Source organism: Fopius arisanus, unplaced genomic scaffold (genome assembly GCF_000806365.1).
Source record: "Fopius arisanus strain USDA-PBARC FA_bdor unplaced genomic scaffold, ASM80636v1 scaffold00057, whole genome shotgun sequence".
Classification (NCBI taxonomy): Eukaryota; Metazoa; Arthropoda; class Insecta; order Hymenoptera; family Braconidae; genus Fopius; species Fopius arisanus.
In genome coordinates, this window is record NW_011887796.1 from 76,896 (window position 1) to 93,577 (window position 16,682).

At 40.5% G+C, this 16,682-nt stretch overlaps 2 protein-coding genes across 2 annotated transcripts; both read right to left on the reverse strand.

Moving 5' to 3' along the window:
- Nucleotides 1-1,646: 1,646 nt before the first annotated feature.
- Nucleotides 1,647-2,486, reverse strand: LOC105268473 (uncharacterized). Its single transcript, XM_011308065.1, has one exon. The coding sequence runs from the start codon at nucleotides 2,484-2,486 to the stop codon at nucleotides 1,647-1,649; it is 840 nt and encodes a 279-aa protein (XP_011306367.1).
- Nucleotides 2,487-2,567: 81 nt separating this feature from the next.
- On the reverse strand, nucleotides 2,568-3,870 carry LOC105268474 (uncharacterized). Its single transcript, XM_011308066.1, has 2 exons — nucleotides 3,679-3,870; nucleotides 2,568-3,341 (listed from the first exon to the last, which is right to left on the reverse strand). The coding sequence occupies exons 1-2, from the start codon at nucleotides 3,868-3,870 to the stop codon at nucleotides 2,568-2,570; spliced, it is 966 nt and encodes a 321-aa protein (XP_011306368.1).
- Between the last annotated feature and the right edge of the window lie 12,812 nt (nucleotides 3,871-16,682).

Sequence of the window (16,682 nt, forward strand, 5' to 3'; positions counted from 1 at the left end):
AATAGTGATTCCATGTGATCAGCTCAGTGAGTCTTTTAATAATAAAATTGACGTCTGGTGACATATTAACAAACCCCCGTGCAGTGACTTTTTTGACCCGCTCAACGCTTCCTGAAAATCCGTCCTCATCTCGTCCATCCGCCCAATATTCCTACACAACCAGGCCTCTCATTAAACAGTAAATTTCAAATAAATTCCAAAATAATTTGACCGAAATAAATAAATTAAATAAAAAATGTATATAAATAAATTAAATAAAAAAACTTAAATAAATTTAAATATGTCGAAATAAAAACTCGCGGAGATGGATCTCTCGCGCTGGATCAAAGCGACGAGTCAGCTGGGTGGTACATTCGTGGAAATTTCGGTGTTCCCGGAGAGCTCCAGGTGGAATAATCTCCTTTCGACTTCCCGTGACGTCAGCCGATCGATTTTCGAAGAGTCCCTCTCTCCAGGTCCCTGCTCCGGCCAGGACGACCTGTGCCACATATTCCCAACAGCAGGATCCTTAGTCGCGGACACCTTTTGCGTCCGTTGATTGAACGTGGGCCTGTAGATGGACGCTGTCGCTCGATCCTCCCTCTGATTATCGTCATCGGGGTCATTGAAGTTCCTTCAGATTTCGTGACGACCCTCCGTAATCTTAACGCGTCTCGATGTCGGGCATTATACCCCGACGAACGGTATTTGAGGGACAATAAAAGTAAATTTGTTATTGCCGGAAGGATAAATAAATTTTCCTTACTGACACTAGAGGTCGAGAGGAGTCTCCCAGAGGCCTTATTCAAAATTTAGGCCGCCTTGTAAAAGGGAGTAATCACAAAAAATAAGAAGGTCAGGTCACTCACGATTTCTGGATGCACGGCCTTTACTGCTAGACAAATAAAAACTGCTACATTAACCTTAATGCCTTTACGATTTCGAAGTTTGGTCTCTTTAACGTGGAAAGGTCCACAGTAATCAACACCGACTTGCTGGAATGGGCGGTTAGTGGCGTTGACTCTGTTAGCAGGTAGACAACCCATAGGGTATGCTGGAGTTGGTGGACGTACCCTCAGGCATGGTAGACAGTGACGAATAATTTTCCAAACCTGCGAACGTCCATCCAGTAGGCAAAACTGACGTCGTAAACCATGCAAGGTACTTTGAACTCCGGCATGCATCTGCTTCAGGTGTTCTTCATTGATAATGAGTTTGGTGAGATGACGATTTTTGGGCAGGAAAATTGAATATTTTTGGTCAAATGGAATATCTGCTTGTTGCAATCGGCCTCCGACTCTTAGGATTCCTTCGCAATCGTTAAATGGATTCAATGATTTCAATTTTCCAGTGTACTCCTTTGTACTGGCTCTCAACACATTGATATCTTCACAGAATGATTTGCGTTGTATCACCTTGACAATAGCCAACTGTGCAGCTTTCAACTCCTTTGCTATAATTGGACCCCTTGTGCACGTCTTCCGTTGTAGATATTCGAAGAATCGTCTCCAAACTGCTACGGTTCTTTTCAATTTGGTCCAAGATGAATACCTCGAGAATAAACTAAATTCTTGTGCCACATGAAGACAGGTGGCGACTTCAATTTCGGAGTCTTCTACTGGACGTTGGACTGTGAACCAGGACCAGGTATCTTCGGGGCGCTGCAACTATGCTGGTCCTTGGCGCCATAAATTGTTGTTGATGAATTCACTGGGCATTAGACCCTGTGATAGTGCGTCTGCTGGGTTGTCTTCAGATTTTACGTGTCTCCACGCTATTCCTGGAGACCCTTCTTTAATGGCTGAGACTCGATTGACCACGAAAGTTTTGAGTTGATGTGGTGATGTAGTGATCCAATGAAGGGCCACCATTGAGTCTGTCCAAAGGATAACCCTGTCTATGGAGATCTTGATGGCTTCTTGAGTGGCTCTCAAAAGCTGAACAAGTGTGTGGGCCCCACATAGTTCAAGTCTGGGAATCGAGACGGTCTTCAATGGCGAGACTCTTGACCTGGAGCATAGGAGAGCTGACTGAATGTCACCGTTATTATTACTGCATCTAACGTAGATACATGCCCCATATCCCCTTTCGCGTGCATCGCAAAAACCGTGTAATTGAATAGACGTAGCGTCTGGAACTAAAACATTTCGTGAGAATTGCAAAGTATTCATTTGAGGGAGTTCCTCGCAAAAATTGCACCATAGAGTGTGGATGATGGTTGGTACAGATTCATCCGACTCCAAGTTTTCGGCATATAATTTTTGAATGAGGCTCTTGGCGAGCAGAATCATTGGCCCAAGGAGACCAAGAGGATCGAACAGTGCAGCCACGTGAGATAAAATCGTTCTCTTCGTGACCGTGCTGCTATTGATAATAGGTTTAACCGAATAACTGATTTGGTCGGACTGCGAGTTCCAGGAAACTCCCAGTGCCTTCAGTGTTTGATTATTGTTGAGTTGAAGATGTTTATTAATGTCTTCTGCAGGTAGCTGCTGCAGAAGTTTCATTTCCTTTGAAGCCCATTGCCTGATTTTCAGGCCTCCCCTTTGGAGATACTGTATTATCTGAGCCGGAGCCTCCTTAGCTATTCATTGGGTCGAGAACCCTGTTAATGAATCGGCAACGTACATATCTTGCTGTAGAATTCGTGCTGCAATAGGGTAGTCGCCGGCATTATCTTGAGCTAATTGTTGGAGACTCCTTATAGCCAAGAACGCTGCCGCTGATAACCCGAATGTTACAGTGTTGAGCTGGTAAGTTGTCACTTGATTGTGATCGTCATACCATAGAATTTTCTGGTATTCCCGATCTTGAGGTCGAACGAGGAACTGCCTGTACATTTTCTCAATGTCTCCAGTTAGTACATATTTGTGGAGTCGGAAGCGAGTGATCAGTGTGAAAATGTCATCTTGAATTGTAGGGCCGACCATTAGAGCTGAATTGACTGAAGCTCCGCCTAACATGTTAGCTGATCCACCGAAAACCACTCTGACCTTGGTAGTCAGACTAGTCTCTTTAATTACTGCATGGTAAGGCAAGTAGAATCCTTCTCCAGTATCCTTATGGAGCTTCGTCATGTGATTCAGCTCTAAATATTCGGAGAGGACCGCTGAATATTGTTCCCTCAATTCGGGTTGGCGATGAAACTTCCGTACTAGCGATTTCAACCTTTTCTCTGCGATTTCTTTGGAAGAGCTCAATTTTTGTGCTGATTCTTTAAATGGCAAAGCGACAACGTAACGCCCTGCTGAATCTCTATAAGGATTATTCACATAATGTTCTTCTGCTGATTGCTCTTCTGGTGATAGAAACTGTTTCTTAGGTATTTCCGCCAATTTCCAGACTTTCTCGAGACTAAAATACTGCGGAGAGGCAGAATGTTTCTTGACCAGAATCATTGATTCATGCTGTACTACTACCTCCAACGATCCAACCTAGTTGCGTTTTCTGTAAGTAGAGATCGGGTGGGATGACGTACTGTCCTACGCAAAGTAGCGCTAGCGTCGGTCCGGATCCCAATAACACTTCAATTGATCCAGGGAGATAGAAAGTGGCATCTGCTCATTTTATGTTTTTCGGTAATTTCAATGTATCTCGTGACGATGCTTGTGTCGGGACAAAATCGGCGATGTTGGGAATCGTAAGAAATGTTAAAGTTCTTTCATATTTACTTGCCATTGATTTTATCGTTGCAGTTACTTGGTACTTGGTGTACGTGGTGAGTCCATTGATCCCTGTCACAGGAATGGCGTAATTAGTCTTCTCGAGCTTCAATTTGTCGGCGAGTCTTTCCGTTATGAAATTTGTTGTAGAGCAGGTGTCCAACAGCAGTCTGGTGCGAACTAATCCTTTGTTTTTGTTCAATGTGTTAACGATGGCCGTGGTGAGCATTTGATTGCTGGCTTGGTTGTTTAATAAAACCACACCTTTCTCTGCGCTCCGTGCTAGTCAACTTTGGGAGTTGGTTTTGGTGTTCTCTACGTGAATCAAGGTGTTATGGGGCTCTTCACATATCCAGCACATAGATCTGAAGCGTTTGCACCTATACAGAAAATGCATATTTTGATTACACACTGAACATTTTTCATCTGTCATCGTTATGAATGCCTTGGCGTGTGGTCTCTTCAGCTGTTGCCTTTGAGTACTAATTTCTCCCTTAATTTCTGGCTTTTGTTTAGCACTGTCTCGAATAGCCAATCGTGAAGCTCTTTGGGAAAGAAAGTCCAGCAAATCTTTGGATTTGGGAAATATTCCCTTAGTTAATGTTTCTTCCCAGGCATCCATAGTGATCGAGTGTAGCGCATTCTCCAGCATCGCTACGATGGTCTCATCATTCACAACGACATCTAGGGTTTTCAACATTTCCATATTTTATCTAGTATCGTCGACGAGCTTAGTGAGTCCTGATGTGGTTTCTTGAAGTTGTTTTGGGAGATTTAATAAGAGCTGATAATGTCTTGAGATGAGCACTCGATTGCTGGAGGAAATCTCGTTTATGATGGTCCAAGCTCTTTCATAATTATCTCCTATTACTGGTAGCATTTTTGTCTTGTCGAGAGCAGGGCCTTTCAGGCATTTTCTGAGATAGGATAGTTTCACCACATTGCTGAGGTCTCTGTGATCATGAATTGCTGCTTGGAATTTCCTTTGAAAGAGAGCGAATTCTCATATTCCCCTTGAAACATCGGTAAGTCTGGAACTGGAAGTTTGAATTTTCTGTGTCCGCCATTGTGGTTGTCTTGCCGTGAGTTCTCACTGAGGAATCCCGACATAGAGCTCGGTGGATCTCCTCGTGCAGCGACTAACAAACTCTCATAGTCAGCTATGTTATCGTAGTATTTTCCTTCGATGTCAAATCTCGCTTCCGGGCTATGATGGTGATTTTCCGGATCCAGTTGCTCAAACTCGTCGCCAGTTTTGCGGACATTCTTGAGGTTTTCTTTATACTCATTAATGCGATTAGTGATCTTTGTTACCTCTACTTCCTTGTTTTTATAAATTGAAAGGAATTTCTCAATCAGCATGAGCTCTCTTTTCAGCTCCTTTCCGCGCCCCTGTCGTTGAGTAAGGAGCATTCGCTTGTCGTTGAGCCAGCGATGTATCGTCATCCGGGTTGGCCTCTATGATGGCACGCACCTCTATACTCATCTTGTTCTTAATTCAGTTTGTCACACTAAGTGCACTGTTCTCACTTGTTTTGCTATATTATTTTCCACAACTATTATTTTGATATTCCCGGAATATCCGGCACGAAGGACCATTAAATGTGCCACCATAGGGTGGTACACTCGAGCTAACAAATTAATATCACTCGAGGGGTTGAGGTGATTGTTTTCCTCTTCTTCTGTTTTTTGATATATTTTTTAAAGGTATGGTTGCAATCACCGGAAGGGGATAAAATTATGTGAACACTTGAACACTGTGGATTTTGAATGATGGTTGACACTTGAGTTTTTATTTTTATTTTAGGCTGCCATATGGTTAGTCTCGATACAAGCGAAAGTTAGGATACTTAAAGTACAAAATTGGATACTGTTTCCACTGTCACTATTCGTCTTGAACTCATCTTCTCCCTCTTGCTAATTTAGATGAGAGTGTCAGGAAGACGGGGGAGGGAATTTTCACAACATGAAAGTTCGCATTTGATTGGCAGAGAAAGGTTCAACCCTCTACCTTGATCCACCCTTTTTCTGGTGGGAGAAAACTTGAGTGTTTAGCGAGAATTTTCCCTGTTTTTCAAGGCTGTAATGTTTGTCGCAAGAAAAAAGGGAATTTTCTTTGGGCCACACGGCTGGCGATAGATTAAGTTGTAAAATCCCTGGGAATTGAGTAGTTTTTCTTTCAATGAGGTCTTTATCTCGGGGGGAATCGTCTAAAGGGTGCTAAAGGTTATATAAAAAATCAAGAACTTTGGGTCCGGTTGGCTCTAAAATGAAACTTAAATTCCCTCGGGTTTTTCCCAAGGGTTGGTAGAGTTGTCAAACATCTGTGGGGCATATTTGAAGAGCCGAGACTCATTTAATTTCTTGTTCTTGTTGACTGATTCTTTTGTCTCGCCTCTGTTTTCCTAGCACTCTCATAGATTCAAAATAAAATCAATCAAATCTTTTCGTTGAAGGCGAAACAATACCGATCCCCGAATGAGAAAAAATGTTTAACCGAATAGTTTTTGTTGGTATAACCTAACTCTTCTATCACTGTATAGGCCCTTGTCAATGAACCAATTATAAGATATTTTTTTACGATTTGTAAAATCATTTAAGATTTCCCAACTAACACTATTTTTATAAACAATGGGAAGCATTGAAAGAAGTGAGTATAATTGTTCCGCATCCTGTTATGATCAGCAGCAACCATATAATAAACCAAATGGACAGCAGTATATTTAATTTATCTCTCCAAAACAGTGAAATGCGTTTGTTATTGTCCAGATGTACACTTTCAAGAAAATGGGCTTAATAACGGAATATTTTCTGGACTTACCTACACATCCTCTTACTGATACTTTTTTAGCAACGAGATACTGTTTGAGATCTTTTGACTTCATTTTCAATATTTGAGATCTGATCAATGGTCTTCGAGAAAGCATACTGCAATTATCACAACTCAACACCCTGTCTCCACGTCTTATAACGCAATCTGCGCAGTAAAATCTCAAGCAGTCCTTACATTGTCTCTGGAAGTAAAACGATATTCGTTACAATGATGAGTATAAAAAAATATCAATTTTTTGTGCAATGTCAATTTCTTATGTAACGTAACGAATATGCGGGGATGTTCGTTAGGAACACGCGAAATAACTAAGAGGGGACCATCAACGACTTACCTACACACCGACAATCCGAAGAAAATTAGAGCAAGAGGGAGAGAGAGTCCGGGGCGATTTTCATTAGCGTAATTTAGGGAGACAATCGCGTTTCAGAGGCGCCGAGCCCCTGCCTGGCGTAGCAGTAGGGAAGGTAAAAGGGATTACGGGTTTGAGGGCCTAAAACTACCATGAAATAGAGCCAAAAAGTAGACTCATCCGGTAATTAAGAAAGGATCCACGAGTTCAAGTGAGAATTGACACTCCGAATCGTGATATGTTACCAAGTTACTCTTTCTCGACTATTTCGTGTTATTTTGTGGACTTCCACCAAAGGAGAAGTCACCTTCGATTGCGTGAGTCCTGTGAGAGGACAGGAATTCAATTAATTTTATTTTGTTATCTATTTGAATTTAAATTACGCGTCACTATTTAATTAAGCTCTAGTTGAGGACCTAGTTCGAAAATCAATATGAAGCTAAGAGATGCCATCGGATTTCAGATGTCATCTTAGGGGACTGATTTTGGACATAGCCATGAATGGAACCTCAATCCACTCTTCATGAACAGGAATGTGATCAGTTAGCAAGATACATGCATGATTGGAGTTTAGTAAGCAAATGAATAATCACGTGTAATGGGAGAGTTATTATTTCCGCAGAGGAACGTTCAATATAGAAAATAATTTCATTTAATTTTGCCAGCACTGAGAATATATTCTCTTCGATTTTGGACAGGAATAACTATTTTAAAATATTGGTAAATCGAGAACACATGCGCTGCGAATTAATTATACCTGTCACGCATGTCTGAATGATTTAGATTAATGAATGATGATGTCGTCACCACCAATGCTATTTTCTCATTCCGTTCTCTAGCTGTTACGTGCATTCGCATGTTTCGCCAAATTCACTTCCCATTTGGTGGGCATAGAGAGTATATATCTGCAAAATTTGATTGATTTTCGACGCAGAAGAGACGCCATCCCTGATTCTGGCGACATTTGATCAGTAAATCTTTGGCTCTCTCTCAGGTTAATTTTGAGTAACGTGTTATCATCTTGTTTAATGGACGGAATGATTACTTTTATTTATTCGATTGTGAATTGTTAATTTCGCGGGATTTAGAATTTCTCGTTGCGTCGGAAATTTTTTACAATTTCTTGCTTGAAAATCTCGGGAACTTGAAATTGTATGTCTTGAATTCGTATCTGTTTTCTTTTCATTGTTAGTGACGGCAAGTTGTATAGACTTATCGATTTTGGCGTTACTGTAGTTTGGAGTCATCGAGAGAGGCAGAGTACAGAGCCGGCTCTTCTCCATCATCTTTCACGTTTGTCCAAATAACGCAATGAATCCCGAAGAATAATCTTAAAATTTTTATTCGTATCAAAAAAGTATCTAACAACTCCAAATTTTGCTCGGGCGCCAATCAGTGAAAATACTTTTTAAGCGGCACTAACTCCTCTTAGCTCAACTCATTTATTACAAGGGGGGGGGGGGGGGCAATACTCCGGCTCTAGTGTTGTCCTCTATCTCAACAGAGAAGACACAAATTTTTCAATTGAAAAATAAAGGATTATAATTCACATAAAAAAAAAATAGAAGATTGAACAGAAAATAATACAGGATGTAGATTTCAAGTTTTTCGTGTCACCGTCACGAAAAAATGAAATCAACGCGACAAAATAAACTCAAATTGTTGGATTTTTGCCGATAATCGATAATACACATTATTGGATACGCGATCATAAATAGGATATTAACAACTACCAAATAATGAGAATAGTAGCCGACGTGCGGTGACCGTGCAGTAAGAGCGTAGGGGGTTGGCACTTAACATTCGTGGGTTCGATTCCCAGTCGGGGAAAATGCCAGGGGTTTTTTAGAGATAGCATCCGCTCTAACTTGCACAGGTTTCATCGTACGAGCGGTAGTCTCGAAACAGACGACTGTACCTGGCCAAGGTTTTTTTTCATGAAGTTTTCCCTTCCGCCCTCGGCCTAATTGCAGTACAGGGGGAACTGGGGATGGGAAATGTAAAAGCCCGAAAGGGTATACAAGTGTGGACAAGTTTAGTTTTTTTTTTAATGAGAATAATAATTGGAAACTTAAACATAAAATTGACTATAAATCTTAGAAGGAATTGTTAGATCCTCTTAACTCCAAATAGGCGCCACAAGAAACCCCATTATGGGACCCACAATGGGCTGTTCAAAAAACTCTATTTCCTCAAAAATCTATATGATTCGGCTCTGCCCATCTGTTCAGTCACTCCACCACGTCTTCCTCCAGATAAAGCAACAACCGGGACGCCAAAGATACTCAGGCTAAACTCAAAATATGAAAACAATGTTCTCTCCTCAAAAACTCAACTAGATTCTACGGCGGTCGCGAGGCATCTCTGCTCAAGTTTGAGCCAGTACGCTTGTGCCTCAAGAAAGGGTGAGGGATTTCCCCTAATCTTAGCGAAAACAACGGCTCTATTTACCGTTTTTTCCGTAATTCTGATAATTCTCAGAATTCATAACATGGATAATTCCCGACATTGATCACGTGGCTCTAAATTTCACAATAATTACGAAAGTAGAGCAACAGTACTGGTTCTGAACACAGGGATATAAACGGTGGCGCAAGGCGGGAGGGAGGGCAATGTCGGATTCTGTTGGGCCCTCGGTCGGTAATTGCAGGTTTAACGTTATCGACATGGCATGGTAATGTGTGGTTTCTGATTTTCGAGTTCAAATGAGAAAGCAGACGTTGATGTCGACTATCTACCATATGATGTCTAATATCGACCATGTGATCTCGAATTTCTGAAGTCTAATATTTAATATCTCTTAGCTGCAAAAATTTTCAGATGATCTGTTGGCAAAAGATTTTTTCATGCTCCATCAATAATGATAATTACCACAGTAAATTAATTTACCATTTTGAAATTTTTTCCAAAATCATCATGACTTCTCAACTGAGAAGATCAATATTATTCATTGAAAAAAAAATCAAATGTGAGTGATCATTTCAAACTTGATACTTCTCTCCCTCTCATTGAGATCGAAGCGCAAACTGTACCCCCTCACATGGCTGCGTGTGTTTAGCGGTGAGCATGTACACGTGGCATAAACATTGGCGGTGGCCTCACTGGGTTATGCTATTGTGGTGCAAAGATTCTTATCAACAAGTGTAAGTTTATCAATCGTATCAGCTGAGACGAGCGGAGATAGAAGAAATTCAAATTCGTATACAGAAAAATTTGCTAAAAACATCTGTGACGTCCGTTAGAAATTCGTTTCCTTACGTCGTCATTCAATTATCTCAGTGATAGAAACGACTTTTGAAACCGAAATTATCTTCTGTAAAGTGACCCCCTCGATGTTAAGAATATTTCAGCTGCCTACATCTGTGAACGATAAAAATGTTCCCAGCCTCAAGTTTCTTCTAGATTATGGAAATATCAGCTGTGCAGTATCACATGCACGGTAAACACTCGAGCCTAGTCTCGGCTCCCTAATCATGCACTTTCCACGCGTGATCATAAATTTCAATAAAAATCGTGCTCTCAAACCGGAAAACTGTTGATAACAAATTCTAAGCGTGGGTCCAAATTTTGGAGCTCCCATGACAAATATTTAATACAACAGAGTAGTTCTTTTATGAATAATGTGCTATTTCGGATATTAATTGAACTATCATAATCAGTTAAGAAATATTGGTAACGTGGAAAAAAACCACGAACTAATTAGGTTAAGCAACATTTCTCACGTTATTCAGTTACTATTGAATTACTATTCAATTAGTAATAGTGTTCGATAAATTATAATTTATTATAAAATTTCCGGAAATTTATCTGAATTGTTTCCAAAAATTAAATAACAAAAATGTTAACTTTAAGTTGGAATGAGGGACCAAAAAGAATTGTGGAGGGAAAATATAGGCATTCCTAAAACAATTTTTAGTGGTTGTTGGGGAATAGAAAAAACCGCCTACACCCTAAAAACATCTTCATGTAGAGAGATGGAGTTTGATCTCGAAACGAGGAGATTTCAAACTACTAGAGTGGAAAATTTCGGCTAGAGTCTTCTGTAATTGGTACCCGAAATTTCCCTATGCATTCTGAGGGCACACCCGCCTAGATGAAACTATGAAACCTTGTGCGCGATAACAGCAAGTCAGTTACAGTTCCGATTGCAGTTGCAGTCATCACTACAGAAGTAGTAGTAACTCATACCTGAGAGTTAACATACTCCAGTTTTTTTTGGACACGGTTCCAATTTTATTTATCTACCTATTAAAGCGATAATTCAGGTCCTTCACGACATTTTTAAATTTCAAATAGTCTTGTATGACTATTTTTCCTAATTTTAGTCGTTCGTAACTTGAATGATTTTATTACATTGAGTCTAGTAACCTTTCTAATAAATTTTATTCTTTTATTTAAAACTTAAACTTAGTGCGGCATTAATCCTAATCTAAAAAAATAATCTACCACTGACACCAGAAGTTTACCTGTAAGTCTACCATTGTAATTATCTTTTTTTTTTTTAATCTCTTGTTAAAATACAGACTCTACAGAGTCCTTTCAGAGTAACTCAAAATTTCTTCTCATTTGTCCCAAGTGAGCCTTTCTCAGTTTTAATTTAAAATACCTTTGGATTTGCGAGAATTAAAGTAAAAAAGGGGACATTTTCAAATGGGTTTGGTGTTTGACTCCCATCGTTTAAATTCGATGTGATCGTTAAATTGTATCCCATTGTTTTGTGCAACATTGTAGATTCTAATTGAATGAAATTGTGTCAAGTGACCCATTCTTGACATAACACATCATTTTTTGGAAAAATTTGTTTGTTACAAATTGTGACCTTGGCCGGGGGATTAAAATATGTTAATTCCTGGCGAAGGCCCGATATTCGGGAATTAACGATAATGACTAATTTTATTAAGTAACTGTCTATAAATTTACGGGGGGGGGGGGACCTGAAATATTAATGGGGAGGGGAGCTTGTGAATGATTGATCGTCGTGATAATTCAATACTCTGTATTTTCTTATAATTATTCAAGGGTGGGGGGTAAGGCCAGCCCGCTTGCGACACATTGATAAATGTTCATCCTAATAATAAAAAAAAAAGAATTGATATAACAAGAACTAACGAAAAAAGGGGGAAGAAGTTAAATGACTGGAAAGAGGGGTGAAGTTAGGGAACGATCGAAAGATGGCTGAAAAATAGGGGAATTGTTCTTGTACAACAATATTGATAATAATTCAGAGGCTCACCGTTGGGGGGGGATGTTATTGCAGGGGTTTGATGGGTATTTGTTGGGGCGGGAAAGGTAAGATTGGGTACTCACGGCGATGGTGACTACTTCAATCCTCCCAGAAAAGATCCTCGGTGCAGGAAAACCTCCTCAAAACAATTAGTACACCAGAGCCGGTCCTCCCTGGTCGTCACTCCTGGGTCTTTGGGAAAAACTCTCCTCCAAACTCTTCCGCGAATTTCTCCACGCACTTCTTCCACGACAACTCCGATCTCCTCACAATATCCTCACGATTTCTCCACAACTCTCTCCAACAATCTATCTACAAAAATCTCTCCAGAACTCTCTCTAACAACTCTCTTCAAAAACTATCTCTCGCACGGGGCAGCTGTATAGCGAGTGATGGCTTCTCCATACTCGTGGTCATTCTTCCCCGATTATCGGTAATAATCGGGGTTAATCGGGGACACTCGTCAACGGGTGTCCTCGTCCTAATTATTAGTCGTTCATATTAGTAAGTGCTCCTTTTCCTTTTTCCGGGTCACGTGGGCTGTGACGTAGGAGTGGCGGGTTTCGGTGGTTGTTAACCACGCCGCGTGTGGTGACGAGCGGAACGGCGGGTGCGGGGGGGCTTCTCCTTTTCGCCACGGTGTCTCTGCTGGGCGTGAGTGCGGTGCTGTGGTAGGGCGCGGGGCAAGGGGAACGAATATCTTTGGGAGTGAGAGCCAACGGTGACAGGTTTCCTAACCTGTTGCCGGGTTCTGTTAATCCTAACTTAATTCTAACTATTGCTACAAAAAGAAGTGTAAATTAGGGGGCTGGGGAGGGGTCAAATAAAAAATGCCTCGTCACAAAATGCAGACGTTTTTTTAGGAATTAACAATCGTTTCCACGAATCTAATTTTAATAAAGTAGTGAACGGGATAAGGTGATATAAATCACAATTTTTTGAAGAGCACTTCCGTTGTAATCAATATTGTAATCAATTGTACTCCATCGTATTGTCGCGACTTTTGGGATTTAGTGGAGAAGTATTTCAGTGATATTCCACCGGAAAACATCTGGAGTGTTATCAGTGATATGCGGTTTTCGAACAGGAACTATGCTGCTGTGAGAAAGAACAATAAGGAAAGTGCTTTAGATGATGCATCCAGGGCATTAGCTATCCACATTACGAAAGAACTGATGTTATTCTTGATTGTATGGAATAATGGATAGTGAGAGTGGATGATAATTTTGTGGGAGATCATTATGTGAGTTTATGAAGCAGTGGATTGAAGAGAAAGAGACTAAGTCTGTACGAGAAAAGTCTAGCAGCGCCTATGCTAAGAATTCGACATGAATTCGAACTCGGTATAGACTGTAACGTGGTATTTTGTTTTCGACCTTTCGTCGGTTTTAGAGACGTCCAGACGAGAAGTCATTGTCAAGCGAGGCAAGAGTCTGATTTGATTATTTTGTTTATGACATTATTTAATTTTATTTATTTGAAATGTATCGAGCCTTTTCCTACCGCTCATCTTGGGACACTTTGGATTTTGACTGGATCCTCGTCAGCTGTGGAGAATCGAGAGGAGGAAGGGCTATATTCAAGATTTGCGCGTTTTTGGGAGCTTCCCAAAGAGAACGTGCGGTGGCGCCAGTGTCCGGAGCCGTAATTCTAGTTGGCTTCAAATTAGCAACTAGGCCGACTTTTCTCTTGTGTTGGTAAATTATTTAGCTTAATGTTGGACTGAGTTTATTTGTCCAAAAATATTTATTTAGAATTGGCACCAAGAGTCCTGAAATCATTTTAATTTTTGTATGAGCTCATGGTTAATGATTACAACATTAACCCGTTTAGCTGCGTGAATGAGCAGCTAATAGGGAAATTAGTGGCCAATAACAAGCCAATCACATGTTACGATGGCTTCGTCACCTGTTGAGCGGAATTGTCCGCCATGATCGGCACTTCTCGTTTGGGCGCTGGACAAGTGACACCGTATTTTGTTATTGGCACAATTTTGGCTTTTTGCGGAGAAATATTGGGAGGTAAAAACCACTGAGGATCCAGAAAAGCTTGGGGAGACATGTGCTGTTACGGGAACTGAAAATTGGGGTCTGGTGAGCGGTGGATTGTATTAATTTTGGAATTGTAAATTGGAGTTAATAGTAAAATCTTTTCCTTCGAAATTAACGGACACTTTGTCCAAGGCAGTTTGACGCCATCACAGAGTTCAGGACTCTAGATTGATTACGACTCGGTCGGTGGAGTCATCAGAAGCTATTAAATTTTGTAACGTATCTTTTGATTTACTATGAATTCTTACTGCGATTCCTGAAATTGCGTGGTTAAAACTTTTTGTCACCGAGGACGGTGTGATCTCATGAGTTGAGAATAAGTCGGGGTTTTCTTTAAGATATTTTATTTTGTTTGATAAATTTAGAATATCATTAAAGGACTAAATTGTTACCTCGCAATTTCGGGATTTGTTTGAATTTAGTTAACCCAGCCATTTCAGAATTAAGGACAGTAACTGGTACCCAGCCGCCTCCGCGGGTGTTATACTGACTAGTTGGCAACTGTCCTTTCTGTTGTAAATTTTTTTTAAATTTTTGGCCGTTTTATTGAAAACCTCAAACGCCGGTTTTGAATGCAACAACTTGAAATCCGCTGGGCGGATTTCGAAAAATCCTGCACGATAATGGTCGGAACTCTATTCTTAAGGACCTCTCGAAATTTTATGCATAAGGATGCACAATTAACCTGGTTCGACTAATTAATAGCCACATGGATTTATGCTGCGTAACCCACACTTTTGCGCGTGACCACCTACTGGCCACCTCGATGGCACTATGAGGGAGAATCACTGGCTTTTGTTGGCCGTGGAATATGCCCAACACTAATTCCGCCCCAAAATGCACTCAAAATTGTCCTTAATTCCTCTGCACATAAACCACCAACCGCACTGAGGGGAAACCCACCGAGTCAATTCGGAAGATCCTCAATATTCTGCCCAAAAACCACCAGTATCGCGTGACGCTGGCCCCCTTAAGCACGCCTTCCAATTGACCGGTCGTCGATTGGTGGATCTCGCTGCAATTAATTCAAATTTGAATTAATCTCCGGTTTCAAAAATTTTATTCTCACCCTTATCTTTTCCTGGTCAGTTCTCCTAGGTTCTCAGGATTAAAAGACCTTAATTTCTCACCTCTTAATCTTAATATTTTTCCCTTACCCTGTGACCAGTCTTGGTAATCCGTCGGGATGATGCCGGAATTTACTCCGTACGGCCTGCCAGCCATACTCCTTTTAATCCCGAAGCCCCCTTTTTCGTAGAGCGTCGGCTTTTTAGCTTGACCTAACCCAATCCTGTGGACTTAACCTAACCTTATCTCAAAAAATCCTTAACTTAACTAACCTTTTCCTAAACGACCCAAAGGGGAAAATTAATAAACTATTTTAATCCCAAACTAAATTTTAATTCTCCCAATCTCTTCCTAGCGGACCAAGTTAAGACAAGTGTAAGAGTTAGGTAAGAGTTAGATATTTTCAACAGTTAAGAGAAAATTAAGAGTTCTGTAAGAGTTGGGGCGATGTCGGGTTTTGTAGGTTTTCTCTTAACTCTTGATGGTTTTGACGTTTTTCTCTGAACTCTTGACTGTTGTCAGAGTTCAGAGCTAGCGATTTCTAATTAATTACTGTTGTTTAATAATCACAGACAGGGAGCAGGGGGTGGCGACGGGTTTCTCTTAACTCTTGACTGTTGTCAGACTTGATAGTGCATATTTTTGAATCGGTTATCAAGTTTTTTCATGCTAGAGACGGCGTAGCATGGTATCTCTGAATTCCCAACTGCTGCAGGTAAAAACTGCAATGCGAAGTTTCATGAAAAACCAAAATGAAGGGACGTTCTCGAGATATGTGTAAAGATATTTTTAGTGAATAGCTATTCCCTATCGAATTGTCCTTCAATGATTTTCCTTTAGGAATTTTTTCATCTTATATTCAATTGAAATTTAGTTTGATAACCGTCTTGAAAATTTATTTTACAATATTTTCAGTTTTCCATTTACAATGTATTCAATCCCACACGTTTGGCAGTGATAATGTGTAGAGTGTTCCCATTATCCTCACCTGGAATACTGGGGCTTGGACTTTAGCGATTGTTATAAAAACATTCTCTCCAGTTTTTGCCACTTCATGTAAGAATGTTGTATTCTTATGAGTAGTCAACTCTGTTAGCCGTTCGATGATCATTCCCATTACCTCCACTGCATCGTTCGTAAATTTAACGATACTGAGTACTTCCCCAAAGCCTAAGTCTCTGCACAACACCGTGCAATTACGAAACTTTGTGTTGTGTCTAAAGTCTCGACACCTGTACTCCACACCGTTGATGCGAGCCTTATGATATTCCGTTATAAGGTCGCACTGATATCCTGCCTCTGTCAGGATATTTTTTTCCTGAGTTGAAATAGCACGCTTATGCTCTTTCCCTGGTCCGGTAAACCGGCATCCTTCAAATATCTCACCTTTGTATTCCAGAGGAATATTGAATAACTTAGCTATGAATGACCTAGTGATGTCTTGCACTGTATGATCATTACTTTTTTGCCTATTGTAATGCCTGGGCAATTACAACAGTAACATTAACAACAGTCA

What these genes read in the sequence shown, in the direction of transcription:
- LOC105268473 (XM_011308065.1), bottom strand. Translation starts at nt 2,486, where the DNA reads ATGAAACTTCTGCAGCAGCTACCTGCAGAAGACATTAATAAACATCTT.
- LOC105268474 (XM_011308066.1), bottom strand. Translation starts at nt 3,870, where the DNA reads ATGCTCACCACGGCCATCGTTAACACATTGAACAAAAACAAAGGATTA. An exon ending in CCACGTACACCAAGTACCAA is followed by an intron (nt 3,342 to 3,678) that starts GTAACTGCAACG and finishes GCCTCTCCGCAG; the next exon opens with TATTTTAGTCTCGAGAAAGT.